This window comes from Anabrus simplex, chromosome 1, assembly GCF_040414725.1.
Source record: "Anabrus simplex isolate iqAnaSimp1 chromosome 1, ASM4041472v1, whole genome shotgun sequence".
NCBI lineage: Eukaryota > Metazoa > Arthropoda > Insecta > Orthoptera > Tettigoniidae > Anabrus > Anabrus simplex.
The window spans coordinates 924,150,234-924,176,970 of NC_090265.1; the positions used below are offsets into that span (position 1 = coordinate 924,150,234).

Here is a 26,737-nt window from a genome sequence, read left to right on the forward strand (position 1 = left end):
TTCCTTCAGCCATTTGCAATCAAGTTCGTGAGTTTTTACAATAAAGGCAGGCTCACTAACCAAGTGCAATTCACAATAGAGATGGATAGTTTTTATAATAATGGCAGGTAAAATTTTCTAATGCCAGTCACAATCGAGTTGGAGAGATTTGATAATAATCGAGAAATGCTGAGCTATCTAAAGTATAAAGAATCGAGATACGAATACAAGGCATAGGACCAAAATGAACAGCGATTGTGTAATCGATTTTGTGAAATGACTTACCGTTCAAAAGTAGTTACCACGAAACGAAAGGCGGCAAATAATTGAAATTGCGTCCATTTATCGATATTCTCCGGGGCCTAATAATTATTACATATTAACAGCCTGGAACACTCCTTCAAATGAAAGAGTGTCCAGTGACCAAACGAAATTAAGTACATAACAAAAGTTGTTTAATCTGAAGTGACGTTTCATATACAGTGCACGGATTTTACAGAAAATCAATAGCATAAGAGAAAACGGAAGAAACATGTTGTTGTTTCCCCATAAATCCTCATTCTGTTGAAAGATTTTAAAATCGCATGCATATCTACACCTTCTCCTGGATGAGTGTATTCTATATATGAAGTTTAGTCGAGATCTATCCAGCCGTTTCGCCGTGATGGTGGAACAGACGGACAAACAAACAGACACGAAAGCAAAAAACCACTGATACGGTCTTGAGTTGATCTAAATCGGATAAACAACGGAAAAATTTGTCAAACAAACGAAATTACAGGCAGCGGACCTCCTACAAGTTTATTTATATAGAACATTATTATTATTATTATTATTATTATTATTATTATTATTACGGAGTTTTTCCGTGGTAGGTAGAGGTGAAAGAAGGTGCGGGTGTGAATAGGTCTCCAGCTACGAAAGCAAAATTAATTTAAAATTTAACAAGGTTATATTTTCTTTTCAAAAACAAGAAATAACAAGCATGGCAGGTACAAAGTAGCAAGTCAAAAAGGGTAGTTACAATATTTACAGGAATTGGGCTTCGCGCCCTGATTTTACACAGCTTGGGCAATCAGCTCAGTTTTACCCCAAACACGAGTTTTAACAGAGGGGCAGAAAACCCCATTCACACCTAGGAGCCCTTGCTCCAAATTACACAGAAAAGCCTCCACGAGGTATACAACACTTAATTTTCAAAAGAGCCACTCGCTCTCAAAATTTAAGCCTCTCCCAGGCCACACCAAACTCCACCTTCAAGTTGTCCTCACTGGACATAGACACAGGGGTACAATACCCAACCTACTGAGGTCTATTAAATGAAAAGGGGCAATTACATGACCTCTAAAATAACAATTTGAGAGGAGGCAATCTGCACTCCTAATACACTTGTTTTTAAAAAAACCTAATCTGGCTCTAGGCCACTAATGCAAGGGCTAATCCCATACTACCGAGGTGACTTTAGAAAAGAGCAATTTGTTTTACATTAACGAAGAATAGGTTGAGAAAATAAGTTCACCTCAAAACAATAAGAGTGGGAGCTCGAGAGGGTTAGCACTCTCTATCCCAATATGCCGCTTAAAAGAGAATAGAAGAAAAGATCGTTACATTTTAGGAAAAGGTTACATGGTGGAACGCTTCGCAACCGCCCCGAGAGTTAAACTGCTGAGCTAGCAAAGAAAGAATTTATTAATCGGCCATTACCTTATTGATGACCGCTGCCGAGGAAAGAGGCGCTTCCCGCCTCCTGCTATGTACTTTATACACTGAAAGATGGAACAGAAGTGGCCCGGAGACCCTAAAATCAGCAGTTTAAATCCTTTCGCGGAAGTTTCTAGGCGTTAGGGGAATGAAAACACCCGCCCACAATTACTTTATTGGCTAGGGTACAGAAACATATCCAAGTTGGGGGAAGATACATCGGATTGGTCGGAAATAACTCAAAGAAATTCAGGATTGGTTAAATGCAAAACAAGGGGAAAGAGAGGGGTATACAGCCAACTTAAACAATTTAGCAAAGACAAACATTTGAAATAAAAATTTCTCCAACAAAATAGTTCTTTGACTTCGCACTAGGTTGCACTATTGTTGATCTTCAGTAGTGTCCTCTAGAAGAGAAAGTTCACACTTCTTACTTCAAGCGAAACAAAAACACATCAAAAATGACACAGTTCAAAAACTCAAAATTTTCCACGTGGTGACATCTTCTGAGAAGGTAAAGAATTAATAGCGTAGATAAAGTTCAGACTTCCTCCAGCAGAGGAGTTTCAACTGGCGCACATTTTAAATTAGCGGAGTGGAGGTGTACCTCCCGGTACAATTATTATTATTATTATTATTATTATTATTATTATTATTATTATTATTATTATTATTATTATTATTATTATTATTATTATTTATTAATCTGTTTACCCTCCAAGGTCGTTTTTTTCCTCGGACTCAGTGAGTGATCCCACCTCTACCGCCTCAAAGACAGTGTCCTGGAGCGTGAGACTTTGGGTCGGGGGATAAAACTGGGAAGGACCGTTACTTTGCTCAGGCGGCCTCACCTGCTATTGTTGTACAGGGGCCGTGTGAAGGGGATGGGAAGATTGGAAGGGATAGACAAGGAACAGGGAAGGAAGCGGTAGTGGCCTTAAGTTAGGTACCATCCCGGCATTTGCCTGGAGGAGAAGTGGGAAACTACGGAAAACCACTAGTATGATGGCTTAGGATGGAATCGAACCCTCCTCTACTCAGTTGAGCCCCCCGAGGCTGAGTGAACACTGGTCCAGCCCTCGTACCACTTTTCAAATTTCGTGGCAGAGCCGAAAATCGAACCAGGGCCTCTGGGGATGGCAGCCAATCACACTAAGCACTACACCACAAAGCCGAACTCTTAACAGATTTTATCAAAATCATCAATCACCGTATATATGAGACTTGAGACAAAATATAAACCTATCTAGAGTTGCAAAGCGTAGCATACCGAGCGTGTGACTGCGCGATTTCTCACCTAGCTATCAGCTTGCATTCGGAAGACAGTGGGTTCGAACTCCTCTATCGGCTGCCCTGAAGATAGTTTTCCCATTATCACACTAGGCAAATGTTGGGTCAGAGTGCCGCAAAGCAAATTAAGGCCTGAAACAATTATAGTAAAAAATTCAATTTTAATTTTAGCTATATTTTTAGGTTAATCAGTACGCCGTGCATCTTCGCTTCCCCTGAACGGAACATCCTCGCTTTATTCCTGAATACCTCTCTATTATTATTATTATTAGTAGTAGTAGTAGTAGTAGTAGTAGTAGTCCTACTTCTGCTTATTCCTCTTACACTTCTGCTTCTTGTTGTTTTTATTCTTCTGCTATCTCCTCACAGAAAGTTGGTGACCATCGTGGAGAAACTTTTCTAATCTTGCACTTCAGTTATTGGAATTTCTCGCTGCGGGTGAGGGTGGTAGGACACATCTCTGCCTGTCATAAGAGGTGATTGAAAGGGATAAACTGAGGGGCTCTCATCTAGGGAGCGTTGATTGGCGTCCACAGGATATTTAGCTGAGACTGACATTGATTCCGCTTACTTGTGCCGGGCTCCTCACTTTCGACTTTACCAAACTCAATAGCTGCAGTCGCATAAGTGTGGCCAGTACCCAGTAATCGGGAGATAGTGGATTCGAACCCCACTGTCGGTAGCCCTGAAGATGGTTTTCCGTGGTTTCCCATTTTCACACCATGCAAATGCTGGGGCTGTACCTTAATTAAGGCCACGGCCGCTTCCTTCCCATTCCTAGGCCTTTCCTATCCTATCGTCGCCATAAGACATACCTGTGTCGGTGCGACGTAAAGCAAATAGCCAGTTTCGACGTTCCCATCCGATCTCCTTCGGTCAACGACGTTCTGTGCACCGGGATCAGTTGTATCAGTCTGTATTTGTTACTTCAGAACATGTGAGTGAAATGTGGTACTGTTCTAAGTTTTTCTGGGGTTAATATTTCACATGATTTACCGGCATGACTGAATACCTCTTCATCACACAAGAATGTGGTTTCGTGGTCCTGGGACGTCTGAAGGAGAGAAGTATGGTGTATCAAATTATATTACGGGTGCAACAATGGAGTCCGAAAAATCTCCAATCCAGTATCGAAGTGGGATTGGTTTCTTCTGAAGTTTATTCGCCATAGATCAAACTTAAGTAATAAGTGTGTCTTTATACAATTTCTGAAAGTATTCCCTCCAACTGTTCCTTTCGTTTTGTCCTCTTCTTTTAACAGTTTACATCGGCATGAATTTTCCGATGTGCCAAGTAGTTCTTCCACGTCGTAATGCTTTCGAATGTGCTGAATATTCGTCTTTGTTTACCAGTCATTTTCGAATTTTATTAGGTCCTCCTCGGTATTAATGTGCCTTTATAGGTGTCAGTTTGTGTTTGTTGTGGAATTGCCATGATTCCTGTTATATTAGTTATATGTATAAATGCCTCGTACTTCTGTACTGGGTCTGCAATGACAGAACAAATGAATATATTAGCCTCTATTGTATTCGTATATGTAATCCTGTATGCTCTCTCTATGTTTAATTTTGAAGTTGGCTGAGACTGAGACAGTCAATCAATCGTCAATGATTTGCATTTAGGGTTGTCGCCCAGTTGGCAGATTCCCTAACCTCCAGGTGCATATGATTCAATTGATGATATTTCTATGCCAACCGGAAGTTGTTGATGTTGTACTGTTGCTGATATTGGTTAATTGGTGTTTGTATATTCGTGGGATAAAATTGTGGGTCGCCGTAACAAACAAATATATAATGCTGTGTCAAAACATGGCCTGTATCAGGAGGTTCGTTCATTGTTCTGCTTAAACGAGTTCTCTAACGCACTTGGCAATTAAGCTAATGTTCTCTTGAAATACTTCATATAAAACCAGTGTGAAGATCACGTCCGACTATTCTAGAGGCCATACCCTATTATGAGTGTTGACCGCCAACTACGTCAGCGCCGACTGATCGGACATTCTTAGCCGAAATTTACATGCAGTAGGGTGGCCAGTTCATTTCTACTCCTCTTCAAGCAAACAGCACATGAGCAACCCATCCAAGTGGTGACCACACCCAATGTTGCTTAACTTCGGATATTTCACGGGATCCAGTGCTTCACCGCGGGTACACCATTGGAAATAATAATAACCGTGGGATATAATTGTGGGTCGCGGTAACAGATATATTAAACCCCAACTTGATCCGCAACTAGAAGAATACCAAGAAGGATTCAGAAAGGGGCTCTCTTGTACTGAACTGATTCTCAACCTGAAGGGTGTGCTCGATCAGGTAAAAATGGCCGGTAAGAAATAGGTCATTGTCTTTGTCGACTTTAAGAAGGTGTATGACTCAGTTGACAGACCTGCACTCATGCAGGAATTAGTACTGGACCAAAAGACCCATAACTTTATCCAGCAGACTTTAAATAATACCAGGTCGCGAGTGAAGTTCAGAGAAATGCTCACGAAAAGCTTTGAAATCAAGACAGGGGTAAGACAAGGAGACGGCCTCTCCCCACTCCTCTTTAACTCTGAACTGGAAAAGGTAACAAGAGAGTGGCAGAAGAAGTTAACTAGACAGGGGATACCATGTGGTAACACTCTGGGCCACAAGCGCAATGGACTGAATGTTGATTGTTTGGCATTCGCCGACGACCTGGAACGTCTATCTAATTCAATCGAAACAACAGTTGAACAACTCAATGTTCTCAGAAAACAAGTAGCAAAGGTAGGGTTACACATTTCACTTGAGAAAACACAATACATCACAAACATCAGTGAATCTCCTTGTATACTGCATCTGGAGCAAGGAATGATGAAGGAAACCAAGAGGTTTTAGTACATGGGAAAATGGCTAAGAGCTATTCTCTCCGAAGGAGTAGCATAATCAGCTCGAGTTAACGAGCTAGAACCGGCATACTAACTGACCAAGAATATCTACGATAAAATGTGTATCTCCCCGAAACACTAAAATGAAGCACTATCAGTCAGTTATCCACCCTGAAGCCTTATATGCTTCAGAATGTCTAACATTCAACAGGAAGGGACTCACGGACAAGCTCAAATCCAGGAGACAAAAATATTGAGGAAGATGTTACAACCAGTCAAGGAACGGAATGAATACAAAAGGTTACCAAACCAAGAGCTCTACAAATACTATGAAAAACGGACGTTGCCAAGAAGAGACGCCTAGCATTTTATGGACATGTCTACAGGTTGCATCATGCCCGATTGACCAACCAGCTTCTTGTTTACTGGCAAAAGAGGAAGACCAAGTCACCATGGTTGATGGAAGTAAACAAAGATCTGCAGGAACTGGGAGGAATAGAAAGAGACTTAAAATACCAGTCATCTTTCAGGAGGATGCTTAAACAAAAGAGATTCCAGGACAAACCGCCAAGAAGGGCCCTCTGAACAAAGGAGAGGAAAGAACAACACAGTCAGAGAATGTGCAATTACTGGACAAACGTCAAAACCTACCCCAAACGCAATAGTTCAGTATCATGGTACTTAGTCGGCCTATACTAAATAATAATAATAATAATAATAATAATAATAATAATAATAATAATAATAATAATAATAATAGCAGATGTTTCACGGCCCATTTAGTAGCTTAACGCCAACTTGAACTCAGAAGTACAGTGCTTCTATCGCTTGAGCCACTCAGTCTAGCTATTATTATTATCATTAGTAGTAGTAGTAGAAGTAGTATGAGAAACGATAAATGAGAAGAGCAACTCTATCACTCCTGTCTCTGAGGATATCTATCCTAGCACTGACCTGTACTTGAAGTGAGTAACCGCTGTGAATTGTTTTGAGATGGGACAGTGATGGAATTTGAACATGTTTATCTTCCGAGTTCAAGTATAAGGAGTACCTAGACCATCACCGTAACATAGTGCTATACTGACTATATCGCTTGGTGAATTTAATCACGAATTCTTTTTTTTGTCCATACTTCATTGTGCAGAGGTTGGATTGTATTTGTAGCAATGATAAATAACACATAAAACAGACTTCGAACATTGAAACTACAGACTAGTCATTCACAGCCTATTCGTGTCATGGCATGATAGCTTATGATAGCTTTCGACAACCCTTTGAGGACTACCTCACATCAGTGGAGAACGACACTGAAAAACAGAGAATACACCAAGCAGCAGTTCTGACCCCTCGGGGGAGCTGTTATTGGCTTGATGCTCTAACTTCCAGCTCCGACTCAACAGTTGGCTGTATGGAAGCTCCCTGTACATCAACAGGTCGTCCATATAGATGATAATAAAGATAATTTATTTGTGTCTGAATCACATGTCTCGGTGCGCCAATAGCTTTATGCTATCTTGTGAGCATGTGCGTTAGAACTATGGTATTCAAAGTGTGGCACGCGTACCGCTAAGGGTACGCGGAGTCATCTCGGGGGGGGGGGGGAAGGCCAACTTATCGTAGCTTCTGTTTTCAATTACCAGTTCAGAAAAGAGTTGAGCCTGATCATTTTCAATAAAACCTTGTTTTGATTTAGTGTGTTCTTTATACCACTACACAGTCCCATTTCTGTACTATTCATTCTAAAACATGTGTCAGCTTGTACCTTCCATTGACAGGGTATTTAAAAATGCTTACTTATGCTTCATTTCTCTTTTTACATTTTTGTTTCGAAATACACCCATTCACTTCAGTTTTCTCAGTATCAGTGTACATAGTACAATACTAATTGTTCCAATAATAATACTCGTATACTTATCGTTGTTAGGCAATGAAAACCTCACGAGAAAACCACGTTTCTCCAACTGTCTTGTGTAGGCTTGTCGCGTTGCGTTATAAGGTAACGGAGACTCCAATGGTCGAATAATTGCGCTATCATTAAGCACAGAAAATTGCAAGAACATTTTTCCGATCATTGCTAACCGCTCAGTCTCGGATTTCTTTAAAATTTACTCTGAAGGAGTTACGTGGTTATTGTTGGAGAACAGAGTGATGTAGTGGCTTAGTTGCTTGTCTGTCAGCTCGGCATCCGTTGTATGATTCCTGGTGTTGTTGGGGTAGGATTTTCAGGTTGAAAACCCCGTGGTGTCAGGAAGGATAAGCGATCGTAAATCAACGGCCACAAATCTTTCATACCTCAGTGCGAGCAGGGACCCTGAGCAAGCGGGATAAGCTGTGGAAGATGATGCTGTGATAGTCAATATTACAGTATTTGGCATCCAGCTCAGCCCATTTTTATTTCTGGTATAATAGCAATATAGTCGTACTTCGGGGGTACGAAGGTAAAAAAAAAATGGATTATGGGGGTTCGCCAACCAAAACGTTTGAATACCACTGCTGTAGAACATTGCACGATTCAACTCATTAGTAGTATTACATATTTACTGGTTTATCAAGCAAATCAAATGATTTTGAATTAATTGCGGAGGGACGAATATATTTCTTGCCTAGTGGCTAACCGCAAGACCAATTTACTCTAAACTCTAATGCTGGGTTGAGTAGCTCGGACGATAGAGCGCTGGCCTTCTGATTCCAGCTTGGCAGGTTCGATGGCTGCTCAGTTCGGTGGTATTTGATGGTGTTCAAATACGTTAGTCTCGTGTCTGTACATTTACTTGCATGTAAAAGAACTCCTGTGCTACACAATTCGGGCACCTCGGCATCTACGGAAACCGTAAAAATTAGTTAGTGGAACGTAAAAACATTATTATTAGTAGCAGTATCAGTAGTAGTAGTAACATTATTATTACGGAAGCTCTAATTGAACGGGTCAATTACAGTCATCATATTATATATCGACACTTACTATTCAATAATAAGCCTTCTATTACAAATACCTAGTGGTACTTTCTCAGTAGCTCTTTATCCTTCGAGCAATGTTCATGTATGGATGCAACTACAGTTTTTTTAATTTGTTTCCTTAATAACATTTTCACTGAATACGTAATGCCTTTACTTTTCAGTGCCCACCGTCTTCTCATTGGCACGAAAATTTTATGAACAACTCGCATTGTCTATTGTCAGAAATTCAACGAAGGTTATTACAATAACAGCACGGAAATATTGAACCCACTTTTCATTAACTCATTGACAATTTCCCTTCATTTTTGTCCTCTTGGATCACTGAGTAATGTCATTGACGTCTTAAAATCACACACAACTACACAACACTTGATTCGCATGTATGTGCTGGTACAGATATTCGACGTCACGTACTGTACGTAAACGAGTACAAAACAACAAACGGCGGCAACATGAGAAGGTACAATAGTGGATACATCGGTAAGGATTATGTAGGATTATTAGGGGAGGTATGACACCTTACTAACGCGGAGCATTCATGGATTGTCTGATAGATATTTGTATAATATTTGTTACGCGGCTACCCGTGGATCAGCAGAGGTGAAAGAAGGTGCCGGGATGAATGGGTCTAACTACAAAGTCAAAGTTAATTTAAAATTTTAACAAAGGTTATATTTACTTGAAACAACAAAAATTAAACAACTTAGGGAAATAACAATGACACAGCCATTTAGAAACAAGACTTAGAAAGATCCAAGACTTCAGAATTTTAACACTTTTGGGCTACAAGCCCCTAGTTTTACAATTTTGAGCTAGCTCAACTTTATAAAAGCACCAGTTTGTTCAAAGGGCAGAAATTCCCTAATACATGGAGTACTTGCTCCCAAATATCAAGCCTTCCAGAGGTATTCCTACAATACTTAAAAAGAGCAGACGTGCTCTCAGTGTTCCCAGCCTACTCAAGGCAACACAATGTGAAAATCTAATAATCACTGGCCTTACTAGGCACTGTTTACAAATAGCAATCTTATTACACAGAGGTACCTAGTACCCAACCTACGGGGCCTTAGTGAAAAAGAACAGGTTCAATAAACGGCCCGAGTACAACTGGAGTGGAGTCGGAGATTGAGTTCCACAAAAAAAATATAAAGACCTATAGGGCACTTGGCCGACGAAACAGGGGCTAATCCCAAACTACTGAGGTTGCTCGGATGGAGATAACTTTAATACATTGTAGAAACAAATGCGGTACCTCAAACCAAGATGAAGGGGAGCTCGAGAGGGTGTATCACTCTCTATCCCCGATTTACAGTTAAAGATTTATAAAATTTTACATGAGCCGAATTGAGATTTACATTTTAGAAGGTTTGTTACATAGTTAAGGTTTCAAACCTTTCCCTCGGGTTAAACTCAAGAGCTAGCAAGAAATAAAGATGTTAAACGGCCATTACCCTGCTGTAGAACTGCTGCGTGAAGAAAGAGGCGCCTCCCGCCCCCTGCGTGACACACATACTTAGTTAGATGTTGATCAAATGGCCAGGAGACGTGAAAATCTGCAGTTTATAAACCCTCGGGGAAAGTTCGAGACCTTTCACGAATAAAACAGCCACACCCTCACAATTTTATTGGCGGACGAAAAGTTTACACTCAATATCGAAGAAGAAAAACAGGATTGGTTGAAAATTAATTCCAGAAATTCTTGATTGGCTACATTCAAAACTGGCGGAAAGAAAAGATAAATATTGCCAACCTAAAGATGAATGAACAAAATTTAGTAGGAAAAAAACTTATGAATACAAAATTTCTTCAAAAAATGTTCTTTCGCTTCGCACCAGGGTGCATGATCATAGTTTTCTTTTGGCGGTGACATCTATGAGAAAATGTTCAAACTTCCTGATGAATGGAAAACAAAAGCAAGTAGAAATTCACACAGTTCACAATAACAAATTTTAGTGGTGCCATCTTCAGAGAAAATTTATAAGTTAGTCCAGTTTCAAGTTCACGGTTTCTCCTGTAGAGGAGTTCTTTAAGGCGCCAGATTTAAATGTGCGGCGTAGAGGTGTACCTCCCGGTACAATATTTATTTTTGCTATTGTTTAAACGTTGCACTGACTCATTTAGATCTTTTGGCGATTATGGGATAGGAAAGGAAAGGAAGCGTCCTTGGTCTTAATTAAGGCACAGCCCATTTTCCTGGTGTGGAAATGGCAAAAATATAGAAAATCATAGGGTGGTGTTTGAACCCACCATCTCCCGAATGCAAGCTCACAGGTACGTTTTGCGAACTACGAAGCCAACTCACTCGGTAAGACAGAAAGTTCTGTAAACATTGTTTAATATCACTCTTTAGCGGAAGTTATATATGTCTATGAGTTTTGATAAAGAACTTTCGTTTCTAACAAAAAGCACACTTGATAAATCAATCAATTGAGCACATTGGGAGTTTTGTAACTCGAATTCTCGATCGTCTAGGTAATATTGTCAGGAGCATCACAAACATCATTTTCGATGGGAAATGGGGATTTCTACCAGATATGCTTGGTCATGTCATTAAATATCGATGTACTGAACTAATTATGAATAAAATAAATCCAGAAAAAGTATTTCGCATTAATATTCGGGTAGAGGCAATTATCCCACCGCCATCGTTGAAATAATATTTTGTCCACTTTGTCAGTAACACACTAACTTACTGGACAATTAATATAGCGCATGAAGTCCAGCAGACACCAGATATTGTCCTGAGACGGACGTACCACAATAGTTGGACGGTGTGTTCCAAATGACAGCAGCTTTCAATTCAACCGATCCTACATATGCGCGAGTGAGGGCACATTAGGAAAACGGGCAGGCCATGGTAATGTGTGGACGTGATGGAGGCAGTCTTCGGCAACCCGCGCTGCGTGCGGTCGATTTATTATCCTACGGGTGTATTGCACCTGGAATCCTGCTCAGAAATGGAACAGGTGGAAGCGTAGGATTTCTTCTACATACCACTGGGCCGTAAATATTTCACATAACACTTCGAGAGCGGATCAGCTATTGTAGACTATGGTTCCCCAGACCATAATGCTTTCCGTAGGGGAAGTGTGCCATTCGATAGTGAGATTCGAGGTTGCGATTTTGGCATTCACCAGAGGTCCTCCACACCCAGGCACTTGTGATCATCATCAGTCCCCATAGCGAAGTGATACTCGTCGATAAACACCACACATTACTAGTCGGAGGGGTTCCACATTACTCTGGCCTGGCACTACTGAAATCGGAGCCGACACTATTGCGGAGTTAATGGCAGCACGGATAATGGATGCTGGAATCGCAGATTCGCCTCCGCAAGGCGCTCGGAAATGGATCGTTGGTACACACGAGCCCCTACAGTGGCCAGTGTCGTGGACCGGCTCACCATACAATCCCTCCACTCACGATCCATTGATCTTCTCGGCTGGTGGTCGTCCTCATCCGCCTTGACCCTGTCCTCCATGTATCCTTCAAGTATCCACTGTTATCAGCAGCAACGGACGATGTGGTCCGAACGATTTGTATGCTGTCCTATAACGCGATAGGACCAATCCTCTGGTTTTCTGCCCGGTTATGAGTCCTCTCTTGACGTCTGACAGTTTCGAAAAGCGTCGCCTTCACCGTCTTCCCGGCATTCTTCTCACTCCGTACGCCTCCTTGGTGTCGTCTGGTGTTTCTTGTTATAGTGCGACGTCGACTATAAGGCTGTTGGTCTACTTACAACAGTAAATCGAATTTAACAAACAGATGATCGTTATTTCAACACAGTTCACTCACTTCTTTCCTCCCGACATTGCGACCTCTACGCTCCAATATAACGTGACCTTCAGGTATACAATAGGGGCGTCTAGTCCAGCCAGTAAATTAAAGTCTTAATTGCCCACATTTAAAATGGACGATTTGGCGCAAGAATTCGGGGCTTTACAGTTTTATTTAACTTTTTTGGTGTGGCTTTCTGCTTCTGCCACTGAAATTGCAAGGTAGTTTTCGGCATGATTGTTGTGATACTGCCCTTTTTATATATAACTCTGTATAACAGACATACAGAGCACCAATCAGATTCTGTCCCACTAAGTCTGCGGAGCCCACGATTTATATCATAAGCATTATCTAATTTTTTAATACTTTTTTTTACAATTTTATAATTACAGAATATTCCAATAGCCTACGTCCCGATACAATAGCCTTATCCAAGCGTTAATAGTTTCAATTTTATCAAGATATTTCTAAATGTAGAGGAAAGCAGCCGGAAATCAATATCATAAGTCTCAACTCTCCCAAGGTTCCTGTCGTCAGTCCTCTTGTCAGTCCTGTTAATTTGACTGCTTTGGAGTAATTAACTTGATTAAGAGGATGCCATAGTCCCGCAAATTCCGCTTCGACCACAAAGCAACACACTAGAATCTGCATGGCCGGTAATTTAGAGCTATTGGTTGGAATGAGCCAACCGCGTTGTTTGTTCTACAAGAAACAATGGCTCTCCGCTCGCAGGACTTTGAGGATGCCTTCTATCACTGCCAGAGTTTCTCTCTCTCGGTAGTCTATGTGTATTCCAATCTATGACATGAATTAAGAAAAATGTATATTTATTGTACACACTACAAGATCCATTATTTCGAGCGGCCTACAAGCCAGAAAAATGAAAATCTATTCCATATAAGTGAGCATAAATTAGAAAAATAAAAATAATGTTCTCCTTCCTCGTCTCATGCTTCTGCTCACTACCGGGGTTAGATCCTATCATGAACTTAGTACCCCTGTGTGTGAAGGCGACATAATACATCCACTGTATCTCCTACCGGTCGTAAGAGGCGGCTAAACGGGAAAACCCCCAACAGCTATCCAATTGCGAGTGTGAACTGGTAACCATGGGACTTCTGGCTAGGTCTGGCACTACTTCTACTTAATTTTCCCAGACTCCTCACTTTCATCTTTCCGCTGTGACCTTCCTTGGCCAAATCTTGTTCTCTTCTGACTCCGACGGTATTTGGTTTGTGAGGCCTAGGAACTTCCACTTTTCCAAGGGCCTTCGTGGCCTGAACGGAGATGGCATTGCTTTATCTTATTAGCACTATGCAGGCCTGATATTATCATGTATTCATACATACAATATTACTTGGGAGAGAGAGCCGTACTAGAATATATCCACACTGATTGCTATACGAGTCTTTGGATCAGAAGGCAAGCTAGCTTGTGGTTTTACGTGACTGTTGGTATCACGATCAGAGTCATGGGATATCCTATTTTACGTTGATTACAAACAATAAAGACGTATCATCTTATTTCAAAATTCCGTCGCGATTCGAGATACGCCCGCCTTGATATGAGCAACTGATGATGTGTCTCAGAAAAAAAGTCTCATCTTTTTTGCAATTAGTTTAAAGTCGCACTAACACATTGAAGGTTTCCGGTGACGCAAGGATGGGAAAGGGCTAGAAGTAGTGGTACGCTCCCAGGAAAATGGGAAACCATGGAAAAAACATATTCAGGGCTGCCAACAGTGGGATTCGAACCATCCATCTCCTGAATGCAAGCTCACACCTACGCAACATTAACTGCACGGCCAAGTCACTCAGTACAATATAATGTATCTCTCACAAAATCGCAGAGTTGATTACAATTAAGATAATTGTCGAATGTACCTGTCACTCAACTTTGGCATCTGAGTATCATGGAGAACAAGTTACATTTATTTAATCTCCTAATATCAGCTTTAACCTTAGACTGCAGCATTCTCAAGGTAGCGGTGTACGATGTTGACACATTTTTCCTGGAGAATCTCACCTACTACAATTAAATAATCAGTATGAGTAAGGCAATGAATATAAGAGGAAGAGGTCGTACTACTACTACTAGTAGTAGTAGTAGTAGTAGTAGGCTGGATAAACGCTAAATAATAATAATAATAAGAAGAAGAATATACCTAGTGAGCTGCATGGTGCGAAACGTGAACCTGTAAACTTACATTTATGATGGGTTCAAACTTCATTGTTAGTATCCCTGAAGATGGCCTTCTGTACTTTCTCGTTTTCACACCAGGCAAATGCTGGGGCTGTATCTTAATTAAGGCCACAGCTGACACTTCCCTATCCCCCTATCACCGAAAACCTCTATGAATAATTGCCAAGTTAAATAAATAGAAAAGAAAATATATAATAGTATGGGCTCTACACCTGCGTGCAGAAATTCCGATTTTGCGCTTTTTAAGCTGCTTGCGTGTCAGTTTCGATGTTCCGTTTAATTCTACCATATGGCAACAAACCGCAAACCCATGGCGATTTGTTTCTGAGTTTTATTTCAGTTTGTTGGGTAAACACTGAGCGTATTACCAGAAAGAATAGAAAAGGATGCTGAATTGTTAGTGACGAAACCATGTATTTATTAACATTTTATTTATTTTTAATTTATAAAAAAATTTGTATTTTAAATATAACTCATATAGAAGCAGTTATAAAAACAATAATTTGGTTGATATTCGGATTTATGCTTTCACAACCCGTAATTGTAGACATGTCTACAATTTGTTTGACAATGAAAATATTTCGTTTGCAATCAATTTCTTTTATACGTCTCTAATATACTGTGCGTTCATTATAAATCTTCCACCCTTAATAAATGAATTGGTTTTTATTTTGATTCCTTGCATGCTATTCAGGAAAAACATGTCAGTTAAGTTTCCGAGGGGAAGTTCAAAACAACTGCTGATTGAATTTTATGTATCACCCCTAAATACGTGGTTTTTCTCTTACAAGAAACAATCAAACATTAAATTTTCTCATGATGAGTAGTTTCGAAATGAGCGCACTGCATTAAATGTTAACATTAGTGCAAGGTTAATGTACTCAAGTGTGAACAGTTATCACAAATGCAACGGCAACAACATTTTATCTCAGCACACGCCCGCTCCGGTATCGGTTGGCAGAGACTCTGTTATGAGGTCGTAGGGCATTGAGTTGAAGTTTTATGATCTATGCTTTGTACCATTTCCTTCGTAAAGTCATGTGTTGTCATGAATGATTCCAAACTAAGAACTTTAAAATGAATTCTCTCTCACGAAGTACAATATAAAATTGTTTTAGTGAGTTATTATCTGCATATCGACGGTGCACGAGCAATACCTCGTATCCCACAATATTCTTCCGATCTATTATCCTCCTTAAGACTGGTCACGCCTCTGAGCCACACATGGATATCTTCGTTGCCGGGACAAAACCTCCTATGTGATAATATTTTTGGAGATATACTGACCCGCAGCACATAAATATGCCCAGGTATTGTCATATATCACCTTGTCTTGAACAGCTGTCGTGGTTATATTTGGCGGAGAGAAGAAACCTTCACTCTGTTTCGCTTGTTCACAACATTCTCCGTACAGACACACCAAGTTATCTGAGAATGGATCCTAAATACTTGTCATCCCCAAACAGTATACCTACAAGGTCAGAAACCTCTTCCCTGCTGAGCGTCCCAATTTACCGCACGACCGGGTACGGCAACACATTCATACCTGCAACCATACGCTCTTGGATTCCCTTCCGGCTGTAATTAGAGACATACATAGTAGAAATGTATTTCAAAAATATGTTATAAATGGTACATAGACTTCAGAAATTAGTATTAAATGCTTTTAATAGTGACTCTCAGAAATTTACCTTTTGTTTATAACTATTAAGTTTAATTTTATAATTAACTAGCAGAAGTACCCGTTCTTCGTACGGATTAGCAGAAACTGGCTTTAGTTACTCACACTATCGGTGTGACTGACTTCATTAGATATTTATATCACTGGTGTATTTACTTAAGTACGTAGAAATTATTTGCCATGTTTGGAATTATAGTGTATCTTCTTCTTCTTCTTGTCTTCATGGGGGCCTCTAAATATTAGTTCCTAATTAGCGTCGACCTCTAAGATCTTTTGCTACCAAGCTTTTTCTTCATTCCCACCTCAATATACCTGCTCCCTTCACAAAGCTGCAGGTTTAGAGTAGGTATACTGTCGCCATATAGTACCACAAATATTAATATACCGGGCGAGTTGGCCGTGCGCGTAGAGGCGCGCGGCTGTGAGCTTGCATCCGGGAGATAGTAGGTTCGAATCCCACTATCGGCAGCCCTGAAGATGGTTTTCCGTGGTTTCCCATTTTCACACCAGGCAAGTGCTGGGGGTGTGCCTTAATTAAGGCCACGGCCGCTTCCTTCCATCTCCTAGACCTTTCCTATCCCATCGTCGCCATAAGACCTATCTGTGTCGGTGCGACGTAAAGCCCCTAGCAAAAAAAAAGAAAATATTAATATTATTGAATGTATTTGTTTGATCCGACATTTCATAACTATTACAAATATGATAAAGGAAAAACGCGATGTATAAAAGAAACTACTATAATTATTGAGAATTATAATTCTCAGGGCTTGTCACTCATGTCGCACATCATATAATGAATCTGAGTATAAATGTTGAGAAATTTTTTCAAGTCATGGGCGCACCATCTTGACAATTGTGTACAGTATATAGGTTGTTTTCATGGTTACAATGATCGTAAAAGTGGATCAAAATATCGGCACTAATAACATCAGTGATCCTACTACTCCATGATTTGATAGAAAATATTTTAAACTATAGGTAACAGACTCTGCAAAATGCTGAAACCGAAGCCAGGACGTAAAAATGGAGGCCCGTCGGCAAACGCTGGTCGCTGTACTACGGAGATATCCGAGGCTATTATTTTTATACTTCACTCCCTTTCCATCCCCGCCCAAAGGAGTGCTATGAGCGTCTTACACAACAGTTTATTTTTTCCAGATAGTAAGTCATATGTGTATCAATTTTGTTTGGCAGCTATGCCCAAACGTACATGCATAATCTCGCTGCTGTAGAATCCTGGAGCTGACGTTGCCATGGTTACGGCCGTTCGTTTCTTTATCCGATTCCTAGAGCAGGGGTAGTGTGGTTCCAATATCTCCATAACGGTTCGTTTTAGGGCCTTCAAACATGGTTTTCAGGCCCGAAGGGTTTACCGAGTTTTGTTCTTTGCGTCAAGGGGCTTGAGCTTTGTCTCGTCCTTGTACGACAAATTCGATTTCGCCTATATTAGCCTATTATTTTAATATTTTTATATCTCCCCCTGTCGCCTCCCCCCCTCAAATTGTTTTGAAAATAAAATACAGTCCATGTTACTCACTGGCAATGTAACTTTCTACAGGTGAAGTAATTTTTAAAATCGGTTCATAGTGTTTGAGTCTATTAGTTACAAACAAATATACAATTTTCTCCTCTTTATAATTAGAAGTATAAATTACATCCCTACACACACGTTTGCCGTCAGGAAGGGCATCCAGCCGTAAAACAGGGTTAACTTACATCTGCGACACAGTTCGCACCCACAACCTCACAGGTGTGGGTAAAGCGATAGAAGAAGAAGATACTCATTTTAAAAAAATTCACCCGCTTTTTTATTCTTTACATCCCCGTAAGTGGATTTTCCAAAAAGAGTGTGTTCATTTTTAAAGGAGATTCCAAGTACCAATTTTGAAGTCTGTAACATCTTCTTTTTTGAGATACATGTATCCTCATATAAACAATTGAACTCCTTCCTCACTTTCTTTTACACACCCTCCCTTAAGTGGATTTTCTGAAAACGAATATTTGTGTTCTTTTATTTTTAAAGGAGATTCCAAATATCAATTTTCATGCCTGTAACATGTTAAGTTTTTGTGATTTATTGTATACTAGCATGTGCCCGCGGCTTTGCCCGCGTTTATTAATTCGACCGTTAGATGTTTTAAAACTATTTATTTAAAAGCAAATTAAAACTTTATATTTATTAACTCATATCGTTTTGACGTAAATTGCATGAAATACATTACTTTATTTTTATTACATTATTACTTTCAATGCTTGATATACCGGGTTCATGGATGGTACGAATAACATTATAATAATAATTAATTTCGTGTGGCTATTTCTAGCCGAGTGCAGCCCTTGTAAAGCAGACCCTCCGATGAGGGTGGGCGGCATCTGCCATGTATTGGTAACTGCGTGTTATTGTGGTGGAGGATAGTGTTATGTATGGTGTATGAGTTGCAGGGATGTTGGGGACAGCACAAACACTCAGCCCCCGGGCCATTGGAATTAACCAATGAAGGTTAAAATCCCCGACCCGGCCGATAATCGAACCCGGGACCCTCTGAACCGAAGGCCAGTACGCTGACCATTCAGCCAACGAGTCGGATGCAAATAACATTAAAACCATGTAAAAGACGTTGTTATATAATACAAAATATATTGTTACCTTAGAGCTTCGGAATAAATTATATTAATGTCCTTCCATTTGGAGGTAAGATGTATAATGTATTGTGTTTACCTTTCGAACTCTTGAACAATCTACGTACAGTTGACAATGGCAAAAGCATCGTTTCCTAAAAAGGAGTCCTATAACTTTAAGCGATTGTCCTATGTCAAAATTTCAGATCTCTGTGTGCCGTAGATTTGACTGGGCTTTGCACACATACACCCAAACACTTCCGAATATTACGGGCTGATGGCTCCTCGTGCCGTGGACCGAAAATGGCTTCCTACTCAATGGACTAACAGTCCGAAGAATACTACTTCACCCGCGGCATGCTCGGTCATGATGGTGGCTTCAATAATATTCGTCATCAGTTTCACAGCCGTGTTCATCGCAGAGCATGAACAGTGTCGTATGCCCTCACACCATATAAGACCAAAAACGGTTTCCTACGCCCTGGACGGAAAATGGCTCCTTGAATATTGTGTTCTCTACCTATCTTATGTACGTTGCCTAGCGACAGCGACTCTATGCATTTAATCTTGGTGACAGCACGTTGGATTGTCATATCCCAATGCACGTTTTTCGATGGTTTTTCGTTCATAACTCACCAACGAAAGCGAAAATCAAAATTCCGCCTTCGAGGTGCATTCGGACCCCGTTCCATCTACTTATGTTCAAACTTTCAGATCTCTGCGTGCTGTAGATTTTGCTGGTCATCGCGCACAGACACACAGACAAACACTTCCTTTTATAATTATAGATAATTTCGCTGCTGTAGAATCCTGGAGCAGACGTTGCCATGGTTACGGCAGTTCATTACTTTATCTGATTCCTATAGCAGGGGTAGAGTGGTGCCAATATCTCCGGAACGGTTGGTTTTAGGGCCTTAAAACATGGTTTTCGGGCCCGTATGGCTTACCGAGTTTTGTTCTTTGCGTCAAGGGGCTTAAAATGAGCTTTGTCTCGTTCTTATACGACAAATTCGATATTTTGCCTATATTAGCCTATTATTTTTAGATCTCCCCCTCCCCACCGTGCCCCCCAATTTGAATTGTTTTGAAAATAAAATACAGCCCATGTTACTCACTCGCAATGTAGCTTTCTATACGTGAAGGAATTTTTAAAATCGGTTCAGTAGTTTTGAGTCTATTCGTTACAAACAAACAAATTTTTCCTCTTTATAATATTAGTATAGATTACATGTAATTAGAAATCTTAATACTCTGTAGTTTGTACAATGTATTGGATATAAGATGGTTTGGCATAACAGCAGGCTTCATAGCCTGAGCCACGCCATGTAAAACAAATCAATAAATAAATAAATAAATAAATAAATAAATAAATAAATAAATAAATAAATAAATAAATAAATAAATAAATAAATAAATAAATAAATAAATAAATACGTTATGAAGAGCGAGAATGCCTTCACCGCATTCACACAATATTGCACCTTAGCTAACAGAACCTTACCGGACAAAGTTCTAAGCTAAAATATCTTACATAGAAGGTTTTGTCCCGGCAACGACGATATGCAGTCCATTAGAACAATGTTCGTTGTGTTCATTTTCTTGTGTTAATCTGTAAAGGAAAATGAAATTTATATGCATTATACTGTAGGATTGCATAAATACTTCATGATATTATTATCCATTGCTACAGTACGGTGCAATAAGGTTCATTTTCCCTTACATAATGACATAGGAAAATGAACGCAACGAACATTGTTCTGGTGGACTGCACAACCATGTGTGGCTAGGAGGCGTGACCAGCCTTAAGAAAAATAATGGGTAGGAAGAGCATTGTAAGATACGAGTTATTCTCGCACACCGCCGATATTTTATGCTTCCTTCTTGTCGTCATAACACCTTTATGGGTACATGCTGAGTTTCCAACTCAAAGGTTGCTTGGATTCTCAACAGTTCCATCGTCAGGTATCACTGAAGGATCATACTAGGAAACTGAGAAGTAAGGTGGTCTTCTGTTGCTTCCTTCACTGATCCAGGCTGTGGTATTGCATATCGGTTTGCCAATACCATTGAAATATACCTATTAACTGATCCTAGAAGCCATAATCTCACACCATTCACCCCAGGGACTGGCTACATAATGTATGGTGTCAGTAGCATCCCTCGCACTTCAGTCCGAACCAAAAAGCAGACGAAAACAGGTCAAAGAATGTATTAAATATGTTCTAACTCGTACCAGAAGATATGGTCCGCTGTATCTAACCAGGGATGAAGCTGGACTTCTTTTGTATGTAAAGAGGCAAAATTGATGGAATTAAATCAATTGGTGCTTGTTTTCTAAATTAATTACGTTTGTCTTGTTTGGTTTCGTACCCAGCATGTATTGACAAAATGTTCGACCCTATTTCAAACCTATGCTAATGAACTATTCTCCCCTCCAGTTCTTTGTTTCTAATATAGCACAGGACGATTGGACGGTATTCAGCTTTATTGTACTTTTGTCGAGGAGCAATGATATATACAATAACTGTGTTTGTCAACAGCGCGTGGGTTCGGCATGCGGGTGGTTGGCGGAAAGACTGGAAATGATGGCCGACTGTTCGCCTATATCGTGTGGACTGTCCCTGGAGGTCCAGCCGAGAAGGGAGGTCTGCAACAAGGCGATAAGGTAAGCTTATAAACAAGTGGTCTTCCTTGTGGAAATGTGTTGAGCGATGAATTAGTGAACAGCTTTCAGGAGTGTTCTCATACGTACCTCCGTACATGTATAGATGTAATCAACTTAGTTTAGTGGTGAGAACTTCCTAACTCGCTGACTATTTTTACAAATATTATAAAACTGCATTTAAAATGGAAATTATGAAAATTAATATTCATTAAATAAAATACACAATCGTCGAACCTTGTACTCACACTTACTTGTTACCTGCTTACTTACACATACGTTATTTGAAGGGCGCCAGCTGCCACTCAGTGCAGCAATAATAGAATGAGACTCTTGACTATCTCTAGGGTGTGGGGTAATAAGCTTACTTTTGACAACATACCATATAAGTTCTGGGAAAAGGAGATTGGCGTTCGGTTTCCCCATTAATTTTGAGGTTAAGATATTTTACTGTCAATAGAATAAACCTATGAATTCGTTTGATAGAACAATATATATTCTTTAAATAATATATCAAAAAATAGTGAGTCTTGTTGCGATAAAACAGATGAGAATATGAAATTATGACATTGGAACTGAAAGAAACTAGGCATGAATTTGAATTCTTCTTGACCGGACATTTAACAATTTATACGAAATATTTCCCTCACTGATTCACTTGACTGTACCTTCAACACTTTGAGTGTAATTACGACGTATTCCTTTGATCTGGTGTTTACTGTAGATGTGTCACGCCTAACTTGGTGATACATCCTTGTGACTGCTTCTTCTCCATATCATCTGACTTCTTTGTAAGTCAATATGGTATTACCTCATAGTAGGTGGTATCCCTCTCTGACTCCATGGTAAGCCCTTGCATCCGTGTCTTCAACTAAGTGACCGACCAACCTTTGGCCTCACTCTCTCAATGACCAATGATTAATGGCTCACTGAGTCTTCTCCATCTCTCGTTCACACTCGTTGACTGACCGACTGAGGCCTCTTCATCTAGTAGACTTCTTCACTGTACTGCTTCCGTTTAAGTAATGACTAACGCTACAATATGCACCCACCTTTTATAGACGTTGGTTGACACAGCTACGTAATCTCCAGAAATAACAATGACATACTCCCACAACGCCTCAAACCGTTGCATGTAATGGTGAAATCCCCTGGGGCGGCCGACTATCTGAGCGAATTTCTAAAAGCTCACGATGACGTAGCCATGACGTAGCAATGACTTGGCAGAATCGCCAGTAGTGCAAAATATAACAACGTCATATCCAACATCTGATACATCGAAACTCTCACTGTTCAGGTATTTAATGTTAATCTACATATAAGTATATATGCATACACTCAATTATAAGTAATAATTATAACAAAATAATAGTAATCTCATAGATAACATAATAATAATACGGACATAATAATAATAATAATAATAATAATAATAATAATAATAATAATAATAATAATAATAATAATAATAATAATAATAATATACATATTATCTTGTAACGGGATTTGAACCGTTACAGTGGATTAATATACACATCAACATAAAACTATTTAAACGTACGCGGCTACAGTATAACATTTTACCATTGAATACAGCAATTTTTATTTCTAATATATAAGCATTATTTGGATTTTCTGGAGGATGTATGAAATCCTCTAAGTGATGGATGAGAGGAGAACCTTCAAGAAAAAAGATCCCTTGAAATACAGAGCACTTCATGAGCTAATATGGCAAATGAATACGAAATTCAAAGGAACAACACCTCCTCAGAGGAATGCGAGGAAATACAATATCGTGGAATTCGAAACATGATACATACAAGAAAGTGAGGAAAGCAACAAATACATACGAAAACAAACTGGGTGTAGTTCTCATAGCATGAAAGGAAACATCTTATCAAGTACAGATCAGAGACTTACTCAAACTCTTTCAGGACTGGAAAACTGGTGATCATGGGATTCGAGCATATGCTGGTGCAGACATCAAACTACAAGAAGTGGATCATGCCATAAGAACTTCGAAGAATGAGAAAGCTGATGAGACGCATGTTGATACACTAAAATTGCAAGAAGGAAGAAAAATCCTTTGTTTTATTGGTAGACGTATTCGACAGCATTTACCAAAATGGAACCACACATCTTGATTCGAGATAAAAAAATTCGTGTGGCTATTTCTAGCCGAGTGCAGCCCTTGTAAGGCAGACCCTCCGATGAGGGTGGGCGGCATCTGCCATGTGAGGTAACTGCGTGTAATTGTGGTGGAGGATAGTATTATGTGTGGTGTGTGAGTTGCAGGGATGTTGAGGACAGCACAAACACCCAGCCCCAGGGCTATTGGAATTAACCAATGAAGGTTAAAATCCGCGACCCGGCCGGGAATCGAACCCGGGACCCTCTGCACCGAAGGCCAGTACGCTGACCATTCAGCCAACGAGTCGGACTTGATTCGAGATGTCCTTTATGGAAAGACTCAAGGAATCATTAATACTGTAATATCGGGTATGCCAATGACTTACCAAGATATATGACCGGCGCCATGGCTAAATGGTTAACGTGCTGGCCTTTGATCCAGTGGGTACCGGTTCGATTCCCGGCCGGATCGGGCATATTAACCTTCATTGATTAATTCCGATGGCTGGGCTGGATGTGTGTGCCGTCTTCATAGACAGGGCCCCATCTTCACGGACGCGCAGGTCGCCTATACGGTGTCAACTCAAAAGACCTTCATCAGGCCTCTTGGGAGGCCACACGCCATGATTATTACCAAAAAATTTGTTCGATACATTTCCAACTTCTTTGAAATTATTTACGAAAAGACTAGGTAAACAGCAGATAGGGAAAATACCTCCTAGGCGAATGCCCTAAATGCATATCATTGATTGATTGATTGATTGATTGATTGATTGATTGATTGATTGATTGATTGACTGATTGATTGATTGATTGATTGATTGATTGATTGATTGATTGATTGATTGATTGATTGATTGATTGATTGATTGATTGATTGATTGATTGATTGATTGATTGATTGATTGATTGATTGATTGATTGATTGATTGATTGATTGATTGATTGATTGATTGATTGATTGATTGATTGATTGATTGATTGATTGATTGATTGATTGATTGATTGATTGATTGATTGATTGATTGATTGATTGATTGATTGATTGATTGATTGATTGATTGATTGATTGATTGATTGATTGATTGATTGATTGATTGATTGATTGATTGATTGATTGATTGATTGATTGATTGATTGATTGATTGATTGATTGATTGATTGATTGATTGATTGATTGATTGATTGATTGATTGATTGATTGATTGATTGATTGATTGATTGATTGATTGATTGATTGATTGATTGTCGACATCCAATGACGATATAGCGCACGATGATGTGAAGGAGGAAGAAGAAGAAGCAGATAATTGGAAGAAGAACGCAAGAGTCTTTTCGCACGAATACCTTAGAAAATCCTATTCCAACCCACAAGCTGAGAGTTACGCAGTGTGTAGTCCTCGTACTGACACAATGAGATAGACAACAGTACTGTAACCCGTCTCTTATGATGACCAAAGTTTGCCTTAGTCGTAGTTTGATCACCACTATACCTCACTCATTCAATAGACTAATTCGATTGACGTGATTTTTGCTTTTTAGGACCATTCCTGCTGCTTGACTAAATGGTCAGTGTACTGGTCTTCGGTTCAGAGGACTCCGGGCCATATTCCCGACTTGGGCCAAGGATTTTAACTGCATATGATTAATTCCTCTAATTCGGGGACTGGGTATTTGTGTTCATCTCATTGCATGTGACACAACTCACTTAACTACTAACCATCACAGAAACACGTTACAGCGAATATATCCCTCCACATAAGGTTGGCGTCAGGAAGGCCGTAAAAACCAGGAATAATCAATTAAGCCAGGAAGAAAAAAAAGGTGCTTTTCAAGACCTGCAATTTTTGGTCTTTAAATATTTTGGATTACCTATAAGTACATTAGGGAGTTGGAAAAATTGTTGCATAATGCATCGGCATTGTTTGGGCTCACAGTATTTCAGAAGAGACTTCGAACTAGTTTCAATATTTTGTTTGAACAATTTACTGGAAATATCTTTTAATATTATCGGCATGCAAAAATATTTCAGTTTTAAGAAAAATTAATATATTCGTGGTTTAATGATGTTAAGTACATTTACTAACTATGAAAATCGATTCTGATAAATTGCAGCAAATTCAATTCTTTTATCTTTTGTGACTCTATCCAGGTTCTGGAGTGGGATGGAGTACCTCTAGTGGACAAGAGCTTTGAGGAAGTGTGCTCTGTGATGGATCGGGCAGGTGAAAAAGTGGAACTGCTCGTGGAACATGGAACTGATTTGTAAGTACATCTCTCTCTCTCTCTCTCTCTCTCTCTCTCTCTCTCTCTCTCTTGTGTAGTATATCAGTTATACCGCTTAATCTGCTTATACTATTTTTTCTACTCACTGATTTCTTACAACTTCATCACTTAATTTTCACAATTTTCTGTTATTTGTTATTCCGTTCTCACGTGGCGAGGCTGATGGCGGCGTCAAAGGGTTGGTTGGCTTGTGTTCCTTACCGGGGCTAACACCGCGACTAGCCTACTACATATATTTTTTTTTATTTTTAGGTTTATTTATCTTCTTAATTAGTTTTTAGGTGGTGGGTTCGGGTTAGGTAATTAGGGTAGTTTGTAGTGTGGTGGCAACCTGCATGTGTGCTGGCTATCCGCGCACGTGTGGGATGATACGGAGTAGATGTAGAGGTAGTTAATCTAGTTAAGTAGTTTTAGGAGAGATGTAGTGGTGATTTTATCTTTCTGTCTTTATTATATGTAAGCCGATGGTGTATACTAGGGTCGACAATAAAGATATGTATGTAATTATTTGTTATAATTATATAAGTCACTGAATTCATCTTCTTATCTCTTTTCTGTGAACGATATACTATTTAGCTACATTACTGTGTTTAACCCTTTG

General features: G+C 39.7%; 1 protein-coding gene across 1 annotated transcript in view; it reads left to right on the forward strand.

Moving 5' to 3' along the window:
- Fife (regulating synaptic membrane exocytosis protein fife) overlaps positions 1-26,737 on the forward strand; it is a 969,278-nt gene that overhangs the window by 651,496 nt on the left and 291,045 nt on the right. The window contains exons 14-15 of the mRNA XM_068225089.1: positions 21,599-21,723; positions 26,003-26,115. Coding sequence (XP_068081190.1) covers positions 21,599-21,723; positions 26,003-26,115 — 238 coding nt within the window. The remainder of the gene's footprint in view (positions 1-21,598; positions 21,724-26,002; positions 26,116-26,737) is intronic.